At 48.2% G+C, this 14,674-nt stretch overlaps 1 protein-coding gene across 1 annotated transcript in view; it reads right to left on the reverse strand.

Moving 5' to 3' along the window:
* LOC117966984 (integrin alpha-5-like) overlaps window positions 1-14,674 on the reverse strand; it is a 46,314-nt gene that overhangs the window by 12,759 nt on the left and 18,881 nt on the right. The window contains exons 5-19 of the mRNA XM_059013371.1: window positions 14,527-14,588; window positions 13,997-14,042; window positions 13,271-13,396; window positions 12,977-13,021; window positions 12,603-12,646; window positions 12,082-12,138; window positions 11,781-11,833; window positions 10,999-11,207; window positions 10,661-10,852; window positions 10,267-10,312; window positions 10,006-10,131; window positions 8,986-9,041; window positions 7,731-7,885; window positions 7,055-7,192; window positions 795-862 (exon numbers count right to left, since the gene is read on the reverse strand). Of these exons, the coding sequence (XP_058869354.1) occupies window positions 795-862; window positions 7,055-7,192; window positions 7,731-7,885; window positions 8,986-9,041; window positions 10,006-10,131; window positions 10,267-10,312; window positions 10,661-10,852; window positions 10,999-11,207; window positions 11,781-11,833; window positions 12,082-12,138; window positions 12,603-12,646; window positions 12,977-13,021; window positions 13,271-13,396; window positions 13,997-14,042; window positions 14,527-14,588 (1,423 nt within the window). The remainder of the gene's footprint in view (window positions 1-794; window positions 863-7,054; window positions 7,193-7,730; window positions 7,886-8,985; window positions 9,042-10,005; window positions 10,132-10,266; window positions 10,313-10,660; window positions 10,853-10,998; window positions 11,208-11,780; window positions 11,834-12,081; window positions 12,139-12,602; window positions 12,647-12,976; window positions 13,022-13,270; window positions 13,397-13,996; window positions 14,043-14,526; window positions 14,589-14,674) is intronic.

Here is a 14,674-nt window from a genome sequence, read left to right on the forward strand (position 1 = left end):
GCCTTAAATGGGCCAAATGGCCTTACTTGGATGTACCGGACAAACAGCAAACCCAGAATTACACTGGGAAGGGCTTTGGGGTGAAATGGTACAACAAAGATGTTTTGGTATTGGGTAATACTAACCCTAGCAGTGGTGACAAGCTGTGAAAAAAAAAAAGAAAATCAGATCCCCCCCAAAAAAAAGCGGGTTTGAGTGCAGGGTAAGCACCTCCAAAGGGCTGCTGCTGCTGCTCGATTTCTTTCCGTTTCTTAATCTTATAAGACCTGCTAATCTTGAGAACGCACCCAGATGTCTTCAATCAAAACTGGCTGACAGTCCTTCCAGGGCTTCAAAAAGCAACCAGATTTCTTAAGTATTTTTTTTCCATCACTTTGATCTTAAGATTTCCTCCCTGCTCCCTATGCATTTTTTTTTCTAATTTGGCAGACTGCACCAGCTGGTAATTGTGCTTTCCACCTGCTCTCTGCACCACGTCTGCATGCTTGTATATTACAGCGCATGTCATTAGGAGACACACTTTCCGGCTGAGGCCTTCACTCGACTGCTACACTCTGAACCTCATAGCCTCCCTCCCGCTGAACTTCCACTGCACAATGATCAGGAAAGAAAGAGAACGACACCTGATGAATTACTATTAAATAAATGGAGCCAATTCCAATGTTTGGGTGTCACGAGTCAAGTTGGACAATGACATCATTAAAATGTACGGTACACAGTGATCGTGGCGACAGCGGGGCTGCAGAGGCTTGTAAAAGTCTGATGGGATTGTGATCGGAGAGCAAGCTTCTTACCCGTGGACTGTGAGCTTGAGATCTGGGACACAGATGTTGTCATCCCCACAGTCGAGCTGGATCTGAGCCTGTGTGCAAATCAGAACAAAAGAAACAGACGTGTTAATAGAGAGACAAACACACATTTCATAACTCCTCTTGGTCAGTTACAGTACTGTCTGCAGCGTAACCAGGGAGAGAGGCAGATAGATAAGTTCCTGCTTTTTGTAATTGCAACTAATACATTTGGTGACTTTGCAAGGTGGTGTTTGAATTGGCTGAGTTGTGTGTGATTAGTACCAGCTTATTTTAGCGCCAGCAAGAAGCGCCAGCAAACCGAAGAGCCTCAACAAAAGAGCCGGGAGTCTAGCTGTGGGAGTCTAGCGAGGGGAGGCCTGCGCTGAGACACTGGTCGAATAGATCCACACCTAACAGCGCTCTGGAAGAAGCCATCTACTAGTCAGGTCTGTATCCTCCACCCCACTGCTCCTACTGTGCCTTTTGTCTTGCTTGTCCTGCTATGTCTGTCTCTCACATCCCTGTTCTGTCCTCCCGTCCTCGTCCTCTGCCCTCCCTCCGCTGTTGCTCCTCCAACCCCTCTAACCTCATTCCTCTGCCTCTCCCCCCCTCCCGCACACTCTCTGGTGCACTCTGGAACTGTCACTCTTCTGCTAACAAAGCTGATTTCATCTCTGCCTTTGCCTCCCACCTCTCGCTCGATTTCCTTGCTCTCACTGAAACCTGGCTGTCCCCTGATAACACTGTTACTCCTGCTGCCCTGTCCTCTCTCTACGTCCTGTCCCATACCCCGCGTCTCACCGGACGGGGAGGTGGGACGGGTCTTCTCCTCTCTCCCTCCTTACTCTTTTCTGTCCCCTCCGATCTCACCTCCCTCTCTGTCACTACCTTTGAATTTCATGCAGTCCAACTAACCTCTCCCTGTCAACTCCTGCTCATTGTTCTGTACCGCCCCCCTGGGCCTCTCACTCACTTTCTGGATGAACTCGACTATCTACTCTCCTCCCTCCCCTCTCTGTCTACCCCGACTGTCCTGTTGGGTGACTTCAACATCCATCTCTCCAACCCCAGCCACTCTGCTGGATTCCTCCCTCTCCTTCACTCCTTCGACTTCTGTCTCTCTCCGTCCCCTCCTACCCACAAAGCTGGCCGTCAACTGGACCTCACCTTCTCCAGGGCCTGCTGCCCCTCCAGCCTCTCTGTCACCCCCCTGGACCTCTCTGATCACTATTTCATCTCTTTTTCTCTGTCTCTCCCCCCTCTCCCTGCTCCTCCTACCCCCACTGTCACCTCTCGCCGTAACCTCCGCTCTCTCTCCCCCTCTGTCCTTGCCTCCACTGCTCTCTCTCACCTCCCTCCTATCGACTCCTTTTCACAACTCTCCGTAGACTCTGCTACCTCCACCCTCTTCTCCTCGCTCACCTCCTCCCTCGACTCCCTCTGTCCCCTCACCTCCCGACCTGCTCGCCCCTCCCCTCCCCATCCCTGGCTCTCCTCTGTGCTCCGCTCGGCAAGAATCACACTGCGATCTGCTGAAAAGAAATGGAAGAGAACCAAACTCCCTGCTGCCCTAGACCTTTACCGCACTCTCCTCTCCTCCTTCTCCTCTACTCTCTCCTCTGCTAAATGTGCTTATTTCCAATCTGTAATCCAAGCCTCCACTAACAACCCACGTAAACTATTCTCTACCTTCTCCTCCCTCCTAAACCCTCCCCCCCTCCTCCTCCCTCCTCTATCTCCCCTGACGACTTTGCCTCCTTCTTCTCTTCTAAAATCTCAGATATCCGCAAACTCTTTAACACCTCTCCCTCCCCCGCACCCCCTCCTGCTCCAACCCCTACACCCACTACATCCCCTACTAACTCGCCCTCCCTCTCCACCTTCTTGCCCCTCTCAGACTCTGACCTCTCCTCCCTGCTCCAGGGTCACAAACCCACCACGTGTGCCTTGGACCCCCTCCCCACTCACCTCTTTCAAGCTGCTGCTCCTGCTCTACTCCCCTTCATCTCCTCCCTCCTCAACACCTCTCTACTTTCTGGCATCTTCCCCTCTGCCTTCAAAAAAGCCTCGATCACTCCCCTCCTCAAAAAACCTACCCTCGACCCCACCTCCCTCCAGAGCTACCGTCCTGTCTCCCTCCTACCCTTCCTCTCCAAAACCCTCGAGCGGACTGTACACCGCCAGCTCTCTGCTTTCCTGTCCAACCACTCTCTGCTTGACCCTCTCCAATCTGGCTTCCGCTCTGCCCACTCCACTGAAACCGCCCTCCTGTCTGTCACCAACTCCCTTAAGTGTGCCCGAGCTGCCTCTCTCTCCTCTGTCCTAATTCTCCTCGACCTCTCTGCTGCCTTTGACACTGTTGATCACTCTATTCTACTATCATCTCTTGCTGACCTGGGGATCTCTGGCACTGCTCTGGCCTGGTTCTCCTCCTACCTCTCCAACCGCACTTACCAGGTAACCTGGCGTGGAGCAACCTCCACACCTCACCCTCTCTTAACTGGAGTCCCCCAAGGGTCAGTCTTGGGTCCTCTCCTGTTCTCTCTCTACACCCGCTCCCTGGGCCCCCTCATCGCATCCCACGGTTTCTCATACCATTTCTATGCTGATGATGCTCAGATTTTCCTCTCCTTCCCCACCTCTGACTCCACCATCTCCTCCCGTATCTCTACCTGTCTGTCTGCTATTTCCTCCTGGATGCACTCGCATCATCTCAAACTCAACCTCTCTAAATCTGACCTCCTTTTCTTTCCCTCCTCCTCCCCCTCCTCTGATCTCTCTATCTCTGTTCCTCTGGAATCTACCACACTCTCTCCCTCTTCCTCAGCTAAGAACCTTGGAGTCACCCTGGACCCCTGCCTCTCTTATTCCCAGCACATCTCCACTCTGGCACGCACTTGCAGATTCTTCCTGAGCAACATCCGAAGAATCCGACCCTTCCTCACCAACTATGCTACCCAGCTCCTGGTCCAGGCCCTGGTACTCTCCCGCCTAGACTACTGCAACTCCCTCCTGGCTGGCCTCCCTGCGTCCGCCACCCGTCCGCTCCAGCTCATCCAGAACTCTGCCGCTCGCCTGGTGTTCTCTCTACCTCGCTTCGCCCACGCTACTCCACTACTCCGCTCGCTCCACTGGCTCCCGATCACCGCTCGCATCCAGTTCAAGACTCTTGTACTAGCCTACAGATGCCTTGATCAGACTGCACCCAGCTACCTCCAGACCCTCATCTCTCCTTACACCCCCACTTGACCTCTCCGCTCCGCCTGCACTAGAAGACTGGCTCCACCTCCGCTACGCTCCCCTGCCTCCCGAGCCCGCTCCTTCTCCACCCTTGCTCCGCAGTGGTGGAACGACCTTCCTACAGATGTCAGGACTGCCCAGTCCCTGACCACATTCCGGCGCCTCCTTAAGACTCACCTCTTCAAACAGCACCTGTAGAACTCCTCTGTTGTATCCTGGGACACTATCACCCTTCATTTAAATATGCTCTACTTTGCTCTTATCTGCCGCCTATTTTACTGCATTTAATCCTGTACTTCAGAATATTGTAATCTGCCAAGTGTTTAAACTGTAGTATTTTGTACTTAATCATATCCTGATGTAACTATCACTATTTAATCATATCCTGATGTAACTTTCACTATTATCTGCTGTATTATTGAATTGTGGTTTGTCACACTTGAGAATTATTGTATTTCTTGTTTTTATTGTATGACTTATATTGTAACACTTGAATGTATTTGTATTTGCTTGCGATTGTAAGTCGCCCTGGATAAGGGCGTCTGCTAAGAAATAAATAATAATAATAATAATAATACTAAAATGACAAGGCAGGCGCCAGGAATTTCAACAATCAGGCCTCTGGATGAACAGATTGCCCTTCTGACCAGCAGGCTTCCCCAGCAACCCACAGTGACCCCTGAAAACAGACCGCATCCTTACAGGAGGAGAAATCCCACAGCTTAGCACATGGGCCGAGAGAGAGAGAGAGAGAGAGAGAGAGAGAGAGAGAGAGAGAGAGAGAGAGAGAGAGAGAGAGAGAGAGAGAGAGAGAGAGAGTGAGTGAGTGAGTGAGTGAGTGAGTGAGTGAGTGAGTGAGAGAGAGGAGAGGAGAGGAGAGAGAGAGAGGCTCCCTTTCAAAATGCACAGCACTACAGAACACTGTCTCAATCACATTAATCGTTTCCCCATGCGCTCTTGACTCGCATATGAAAATTAAATAAATAAATAAATCCACGAGCTGCCAAATCAAAACTCTTTGTGTGGTTGTTTCTAATTAAGAGAGCAGGGGGGTAGATTATTAAAAAGCACCAGAATGCCAGCCGTACGGCTTCAGCTCCAAACATCAGCCGAAATGAGATGCTGGACGCAGTTCAGAACAAAAACAAGGATTCAATTCCACTGATTACACTGGCTTTGAAGCTGTGGGCACATGCGTCTCGATGCACACGCTCTGCCAGCAAATTAACAACCACTTACACTGCGCTTTCCACTCACAAGTCTGACCTGGCTCTGAAGACTCCTATGCGTTATATTGACCATGCTCCAAGCTGGCTCTGGTCCTGTTTTGACTACGGGGCACGGCCCCCATTGCAACCTCACTGCACAGAGAGCGTGAAGTTAATGCGACGTGCATTGAGCTTCTCCGAGCTCACAAAACGATTTTAACATCCCTTGTGCATTTTCAGGTTAACGAGTGTCCTTATTTGACCTCCAGTATGTAGATCACTATTGATCCGGAGAGCTGAAGGGGAGATGGCTGTATTGCTGGTACAGTTGAACAGGAGACTGCACAACCTCTGTTTTCTAAAAGGGCCTCTCTGTAGCAGAGACAGAGTGAACTGGTTGGCAGATTCTGTGCCCTGGGGCTTAAGTAGAAACCACTGGGACTCAGTATGCTTGTGACCAGGGGGAGACTAAACGTCATGAGAAATACAGAATGAATTAATCTTCTGAGCTTTGGAAAAGCTTGCAGAATCAGGAGATATAGATATATATAGTACTATTACCTTCATCATTATGATTTTTATGGAAAGGAGCCAGTCTGACATTTAGATTGATTGGGGACTCGTTATTAATATTCCTGACATCCCTCCAGCATTGAAATACATGTGTTGCAGCCATTGTTCATTCATTTGCCATGCATCTGGTTCAGATTATGCAGTATGTAAGTGCGTGTTCGTGTATAGCATCGTTCATGCTGTACAACACTGTACACACCAACACCATTTTTAGTTTATTATAGTCCATAATACATCTATTGTTCAGTACGATAAAGAATCAAAACTGAAAATTATCAATAAAATCTTGAGCAATTATTGTTCCAACCCTTGACATACAAGACGTTGGCAGCCAGTACTTCAGCTGATGGGTTCAATACAGTACAGCGTAGGGGAGGGGAGGCTGGGTGCGAACCAGCAACCCTCCACACCGCAAGCCAGCGTCTTAACCGCTGCGCAAGACTGCCGGGCTCCTGTGCAGGTGTGGCTGCACAGCTTTTAACCTCATCTCCTCTCACTGTCAGGGGACAGAATCCGTGAAGACTGTGTGTCGCACAACGCTGCCGGTCGCATATGCAGATACAGTCTGCTCTATAAAAGGCTTGCAGATATTTCTTTGCATCACATCACATGCCTGTGCATGTGTTCCTCATCTCTCTTGCCTGTTATTTGCCTGGCTGGCTGGCACGCTCGCACGCCAAATTAGAGGTCTCTTTATAAAATCAAGACCCAGAACAGTCCAGGGAAGAAAGAAAAAAGAAAAAAGTAAAAGTGAACACACTTTTAAAAAACCTCCCTCCCTCTTCTTGTCGTACTTCAGAACAGAACATGCTGTGGCTACCAGCCACAGATGTGCATAAATATAAAACAAACCCACCCAAAAAAAAAAAAAAAGGAGCGCTCTCCCGTTACAGCTCTGGGCATAGTAACTCTACAGCGGATTATCTAAAGCAGATTGCAGATCTGTGTGGGGCAGCAGCAGCAGCAGCAGTGTATTCAAGACCAGGAACTCTAGGAGCACAGCTAACTGAATTAAGCTCTCAGGTAGTGGATCGCACTTCAATACAGCGTAAAGTTTCACCTCTGAATCTCTAGGTTTACTAGTAGCAGTTGCTCATGCAGCTATATATTAGGAACGATTTATTTAACAAGGAGACTCCTGGGCTCCTGATCATTTTAATAGACTTCATTGAGGGGAGTGCTGAACCCCAGGACTGGGCTGGCGTGAGTGAGTAAGCCCCGTTTCCAGCTCGGTTCTGGTACCTTCTGCTCGATGAGGTCCTGGGTCTGGTAGTTGAGGATGGGCTGCAGGCCGTGCCGGTCCGCGGGGGCGAGGGGGTCCAGACTGAAGTTCAGGGAGAGATAAATGGAGGAGAGCTTGTCCCTGAACTCTGACTCATCCTGAAAACACAGAGAGAACATGGTCTTAATGCTAATCCAGGACAGACAGCTATCTATACCCAGAACAGGGTTTTTTCTTATTGGGTATGCAACATTTACTGACACTGCACTACCTGTCTTGTGTTTGTAATGTAAATGTTATTTTAATAACCCCCAATACTAACCAGTGCCCCTATTCATACCCGTGGGACAACCACCTCAAATGGAACCTATTCTATTGCAAAGCAGTTTAAACTATTTCCGGTTTTACTACAAGCTGGCCACATTGAGATGTAAAACCAAGGTGCTATTGGAAGTGACTCTGCAGCAGCAGTTGTTGATGCATAGTTCACACCCTAGTCTCCAAGTCGCTCTGGATAGAATGGTCTGCTAAAATTACAAAATTCATAACAAGCTCAGGTGTGCCATTAATCTCACATCAAAACCAGGCAATGGATCACAGTGCTATGCAATTGGAGTCTTATTTCCATCCCTGCTATGAATATGGTACGGAGGAGGAGGAGGAGGAGGAGGAGGAGGGTTGGGCAGGGGGTCGTACCCTCAGGTAGATCTTCATCTCCCTGCAGATCTCTCCCAACCCGTTCTGCACACTGATGGTTTGCTGCAGGCTGGGCTGCCTGGACTGCAGGAAGAGAGCCCGCTTCACCGCTCCCTTCTGCTTCAGCCGGTCCAGCTGCAGCTCCACGTTGAAATCTGAAGGAGAGTGAAACCCAGGTGAGGAGACTTCAGCAAAATCGGGAACGGCCAGCTGGCACCGCCCGACTTGGAAGATGACCGTTCCACAGTCATCTGTGACCAAGGCTTACAGCTTTACCTTTTGGAACACAGGACTACGGTGCTTAAACTTTTTGGCTAACTGTTTAACCCCGCTGGCTCTTGCTAGACCTCGAAAAGAAAGTGCTACATGACTTTCTGAAATGAGGAAGTGTGGCAATGTGCCCGCCCCTGTGTGCATATGTGTGTTATGTGTTGTATGTTGCGTGCGTGTGTTAATGTTGGTGTATAGTCATTGTTACACGGGATATAAACGGGTCTGTGTTTCACGTGTATTTAAAAAGTGTAGATTTGTATTTAGGCACGAGGAGGGCACAAATCACTTCACGTGCTGGTTAAATGTAATATGTGAGCACAGGGTTGCACAGAATTAATTCACATGCTGGGATTCAAGTGAATAATTAATTAGTAATTGAATCCCAGCACAACAGTATATATAGATGCACGTTTCTTCACTCGGGGTTGGGTGTTCGAGAGTGGAGAATGGGTGAGAAGGAGAAGGAGAAACGTTAAAGTAAAGTGAAATAATCTATAAGTGTTGGTACTCACCGTGTTTGTTTGTCTCTCCGTGCACCGTTTGTTAAGTGTTTCGTACGTTTTGTTTGTCTATTTATTTTGGCGCAAGTGCCGTGTCCTGTTTTGTGTTTAAAACCTTTTATTTTCTGTGCTTTTTATTAAATGCTGAGCGAAAGCATTCGCTCAGCTCCACCAAACCACAAGTCTCTGTCTGTTTATTTCCTGCTTCTGGTCTGACGCCACCCACTCCGGCCATCTTTGTGACAGGAAGTCACACACGATAGGTGGGCAAGCTAGCACCTTGGAGGGGGAGGGGGTGCTTAATTCAATACTGGAGCAGTAGAAACAGAATTTGCACACATGCAATAAAAATGGCAATTGCACCTCCTACAGAATATAGGATTTAAGCAGCTGTGCAGTATCGGTCAAACAGTTGTGAGAGTCGGCTGATGACAGGAGGGGGCTGAGGATTTGCAAGCAGAGACACAAATCGCAGCTCTTACCTATGCGGTCTGAAAGGTGCTTCCCATTCGCGTGGAGACAGAAACCAAGGGTGACACTGCGGGAAAAGAAATGAGAGAGATGAATAAACTGCTGAGTCCCATTGCAATCATACCTGCAAAATGCCACATACAGGGCTGAGCAGTGCGTGTGCATGTGCATGTCTCTGCATGGGTGTGTGGGTGTCCCTCCTCCACAGCAGCTGTGAACAGTTCTGTGGGTGCTATGAGAGTGTGATTTCCGATCGGGGAACTCAAGCGGAAGTCCCTGGCTGGGGTAGTAACAAGGGCATGAGGTTTGGTGTTCGGTGTCTGCTCTGCACTTTGCCATTGTGGTTTCTCCATAAAAGGAGTCTGCAATCTTTTATTCTTGCTTTATAAATGCTTCTGTTAAAAAAAAAAAAAAAAAAAAAAAAAAAAAGTGCAGGGCATGTATATAAAAAGTGAAAAAAGATGCACCCCTGTTAGTTCATTCTCTATCTCACTATCTGGAAAGCAGAACCACTGAAGGCTGCCCTGGGGCTTCTGGCTTTAATAGTGATCCCATGATGTCTGCTGGCGATTACAGCACAGCAATGACATCGCTACCACTGGCCCCGCCTCCTATCCCCTTAATCCACAATCCCACGCTCCAGTGGAGGGGTGGGGCAGTGATGTATCCCAGCTGTTTTGCCCACTGAACAATATATCTCATTCACTGGAGGAATGACCCCTCCCCCCCCCACATCGCCAAGCAACTATTTCTCTTAAAAAAGTTTCATGCCACACATTTTCCTCTCACCATCCGTCACAGAAAACCAACATTCTCTCAATTAAAATATTCCTTTAACAAGCTAAACCAAACCCTAAAATAAAAGAAAAAAAAGGTAGACCATATAACAAAAACATTAAATATTAAAACCAGGGATGGAAAGAAGACTCCCATTGCACAGCAGTTTAATCCATTCCTGGTTTTCCTATGTGTCTAATAAGACACGCCTGAGCTCGTTACCGACACACACACTGTGGCTAATCAGCCCTTACCAGGAGACGGGGACGCTGGTGTTGACCCCGTTCTTGGTGGTGTTGATGGAGCAGGCCTTCTCCTCCGGATTGATCATGGCGGGGTACACGAAGAGCGTGGCGCTGGCGTTCACGATCGGGCGGGCCCTGGAGAGTCACGGAAACATCAGGGATGGAAGTGAGACTAAGCAACATCACGGATCACACTGAGCTGCTTGTCATGAGAGCATGCGAAAAAAGACAGGAGCTACTGGGCTGCCAGACACCATAATAAAAAGTTACCTGTATAGAACTGCCTTGTCTACTCCAAACGCCCCGACTAGGAGATCTGAAAAAGAAGTTGCAGATCTCTTAAAATCCCATTCTACCTGTCCATAACTGCATACAGCGTTCACGTCACTCCCCTCCTGCACCAATTGATTATTTTAACATTATTCAGTCCACACACACCACCATTCCAGGAATGGAAATAAGACTCCCATTACACAGCAGTCTGATCCATTCCTGGTTTTACTACAAGTTTAAAGATCACACACCTGCACTTCCTTCCTATATACTGTGGCCAATCAAGCTTGTAGTAAAACCTGGAGTGGATAAGGCTGCTATGCTATAGGGGTCTTATTTCCATCCCTTGCCACTCTCTCAGAAGCAGCCACAGGGTGGTTTCCGTAGTTACCTGGGTAGCCATTCCCGTCGAGGTCCTTGCCCCCACGCATGGCATAGCCGAAGCTGGCTGGCAGGCTGCTGGACGCCCACTGCCCCACCAGCACCTGGGATGGGGTGTCCCGGAGCCCCCTGGCCCCGCCGTTATAGATGTAGACCCGACCCTGCTGCTCCTCGCCGCCGAACGGACAGCTGACTGCAACGTCTGAGTGAGGAGGAGATCAACACACAATGAGAGGATACAAGAGCACACATCCTGTATAGAGGATTTACCAGAAAGAGGGTTAGAGATCACACACTACAGGGATGGAAATACTCTTGTTGCATAGCAGCTTGATCCGTTCCTCTCACCGTTGAAGCCGTCCTGGTCCAGGTCTCCGAGGGGGGCGATGGAGCTCCCGAATCTGCCGAACACCTCAGAACCTGTCAGTGTCTGGGGGGAGGGGTCCTGCTCCAGGGGGACAGTCTGCAGGTACAGGTATGTGCGCCCCACCTCCTCAAGCCTCCCGTCTGAACCCCTCACCATGAACATGGGGGCGCCCACGAGGAGGTCATCCAGACTAGAGAGAGAGAGAGAGAGAGAGAGAGAGAGAGAGAGAGAGAGAGAGAGAGAGAGAGAGAGAGAGAGAGGAGAGAGAGAGAGAGAGAGAGGAGAGAGAGAGAGAGAGAGAGAGAGAGAGAGAGAGAGAGAGAGAGAGAGAGAGAGAGAGAGAGAGAGAGAGAGAGAGTCGGTCACTGTTCCTTTAGTCTGTTCAATGGTTTATTAAGTAATGTGATCAAAAAACTACAGGAAGTCAGAAACCTGCCTCAAAAGGTTTTTTATAACGGTCTGTACTTTTAGTTTTGAAACAAATTATATTTTCGGTTCTTTGATGTAAATTCAACTTAATGCCATGAGCTCTTTCAAACACTCGGAACACCTGGAAATTTATTTGTAATAAACGGTTTCGGCTTTCATCAGCGTACTCATCTGCAGAACCCTAAAGACACCCTTGCTTCCGCTGTTCAGTAGCATGCTAGTGCTGAATGCAATGACCCTTGGGGTTGAACCCAGGCCCCCCCTCTCCTCAGCTTGTGTCTGTAAAGAGAAAGCCCCACTCGCAGACTCCAAGCTCATCCCAGCCCTGACTCACCCATCGTTATTGACATCAGTCACAGCCACAGCGTAGCCAAAATAGGAGCCCATCTGGAAAATATTACAGAAAAGAAAAAAAAATAAAAACACATCAGTGTCTAATTACACAGATAGGAATTTATGATGGTGCAGGATTCTCCTCTTCCCTGGAATCTCATTTCCTTATATTCCACGCCCCCGTAACTAACTGGCTATCCAAGACTGCTTTATTCCCTCCTCCTCCTCCTCCTCCTCCTCTCTCACTACTCTTACCGCTTCTAAAATGCTTTACTCTGTCATTAAAATAAAGTCAAACTCACCTGCTCTCCCGAATAGTTGAATATGGATTTCAGGTCAGTTCCATTCAGTACAGCCACCTGGATGAAGATCACATAATTATTATTAAACAGACAAATCACCCCAGGTCTGCCTCGGTGCATCCTTATCTTTGAACAGGACACCTGTGTTCAATACTTAAAATGAACCTGATCTGGGGTTAATTAGAATAACAAAATCACAGCTGAATTGTTTGCTGAAATTGCAATTATAAATGGTATTTGTTAAATTACAATTAGGTATAATCATACTGCAGGAGTTACAATTACACTAAAAAATAAAGTATGAATTACACACCAACATATTTACTCTAAATAACCAGCAATAAATCACAGGTACTGGCACTGCATGGTCCGGTAGAGAAGATGACGGATGGAGACACAAGCAGATCAGACAGACAGATACACATTCTATATGTGACAATCCATACAAGAGTTTACCACAGTCATTATACAGGTTCCGTGGCTAGCTTCTTATAAGGAAATTCAGTGGTATGATTACTTACATAACCATTTATCAGAGCTCCCTTTGGCACCCCGGCTACAAAATCTAGAAAGAAAAATAAAGACAGGGATTGAAATACGACTCCCTTTGCATAGCAGTTTGATCCATTCCTGGTTTTACTACCAGTTTAACAAAATGCACCTGAGCTTGTTACCTATACCCTGGGTCTATTCCAGCTAGAATTAAAACCTGGACTGGCTGAAACTGCTATGCTATAGGAGTCTTATTTCCATCCCTGCACAGTATATCTCACTTGCATGGTACAATAGTAGATTTTTTTTTTCCCCCCATACATGCCATCAATTTGTTCTTCCTGCAAATGACAATCCTGTCAATTATTTTATTAGCTCAATGATGCATTGCTCTCTGACTCACCTTCATCTGCATCTCCAGTGAACTCTCCCACAGCCACAGAGTAACCTGAAACCCAAACAGACCGGTCACACTGCAGCCTCCGAGCCCCCTGCTAATAAAACCAGCCTGTACTGCACCTGCAACCTGGCTCCAGATGTGCTGGAGCCAATATTCAAAGACAACGCTGCAGGACAGGCAAAAATAACCACGCTGGTATTGAAACAGAGCTTCAGAAAATGACTGTAAAAAAGATATCATGCAAAACACACCAATGTGTAATCAATCAAACACCCCTGCGTCGCCCCTGAGACTCACCCAGGTAGCTGTCGTCGTACGACGCATGAGCCTGCCGTGTCTGGATCTCCCCTCCCACCTGCGTGATGAAGTACTCTGAGAAATACGACTTGACAATCTCCTCCTGAGTGGCAGAGATCAGCTGACCTGCGGACACGACAGCCCAGAGTTAGAAACGTGGCATCAGTCACAAGCTGTGGGGTTTCAGGACGGTCCGGTGCAGTGGGGGGGGCAGGGGGGCAGGGGGGGGGGATATTATATATTTAAGAGGTTTTTTGCTTGGTAAAGTCATGCAGAAAAGCATCCCTGGATTATCACAACAGTTCAATTATCTGAACACTCCCTGGTCCCTGGTTAGTTCCGATAACAGAGGTTTTACTGTATAGGGATGGATATAACACTCCCATTGCACAGCAGATTGATCCATTCCTGTTTTAAATGAGACACACCCCTGAGCTTGTTACCTATACACTGTGGCTAAATCAAGCTTGTAGTAAAACCTGGAATGGGCAAAGCTGCTATGCAATAGGAGTCTTATTACCATCCCTGTTATGGTGCAATGGGGTATTTTTTTGGTTTTGCACTCTGGGTGACAGAACCACAAAAGCACTCTCACACACACCCCCACACACAACAACAGACAGTGTTAGCAGCACATAGGAACAGATTGTAAAGCTACTGGATATGAAGATTCAGTACGAGACAGACAGTCTGGTTTCCACAGATCTCCTCCACAGGATGCCTTACCTTGCCAGAAGAAACTTCCTGGTCCGCCAAGGACGACCCTCCCCCTCTGCAACACAGGACACGCACACATTAGAGACAGTCTATCATGGTTTTCTGCACTGGATTGCATTTATAAGCTGCTTGGATCCAGGCCACAGCGACTGAACACTCTGGTCCTGTCAAGCAGTGCTGCAGGAACAGATTCTTTGGATCGAGCGCTCCGCAAAAAATCAGGGGCTGACAATCAGGGGAGAGTCGCTGCTGTCGATCGGGCTGATTTACCCTTCAGAGTGAAACGAGTGAAGAAACAGCTGCTTGGGTCTGTGATGATCGTTGCTTTCAGACTGTGGAGAACAGCGATCCACACAAACCCAAGCAGCGGTTTCACTCGCAATGGTAAAATCAGCCCGATCGACTCCAACGACCCTCATCTGTGGAGAGCTCCATCTAGACAATTGAATAATCGGTTTGTGCAGCTGTTCTGTCCAGGTCAGATTCAATGGCTATAATGAATTCATGAAGTACGCTAGGACGTGGTTAGAGACTCTTACCTTGGTGAAATCAGCACTGAAACCGCCCTGGCAGTATCCCTGACCCCCTGAACCATTCCGATCTAACAAAACGCACACAGAAAGGTTAGTTAGTCTTCTATACAGAACACCAAGGGTACCACAGAGATGGAAATAAGACTCCCACTGC

Source organism: Acipenser ruthenus, chromosome 45 (assembly GCF_902713425.1).
Source record: "Acipenser ruthenus chromosome 45, fAciRut3.2 maternal haplotype, whole genome shotgun sequence".
In the NCBI taxonomy this organism is placed as follows: Eukaryota; Metazoa; Chordata; class Actinopteri; order Acipenseriformes; family Acipenseridae; genus Acipenser; species Acipenser ruthenus.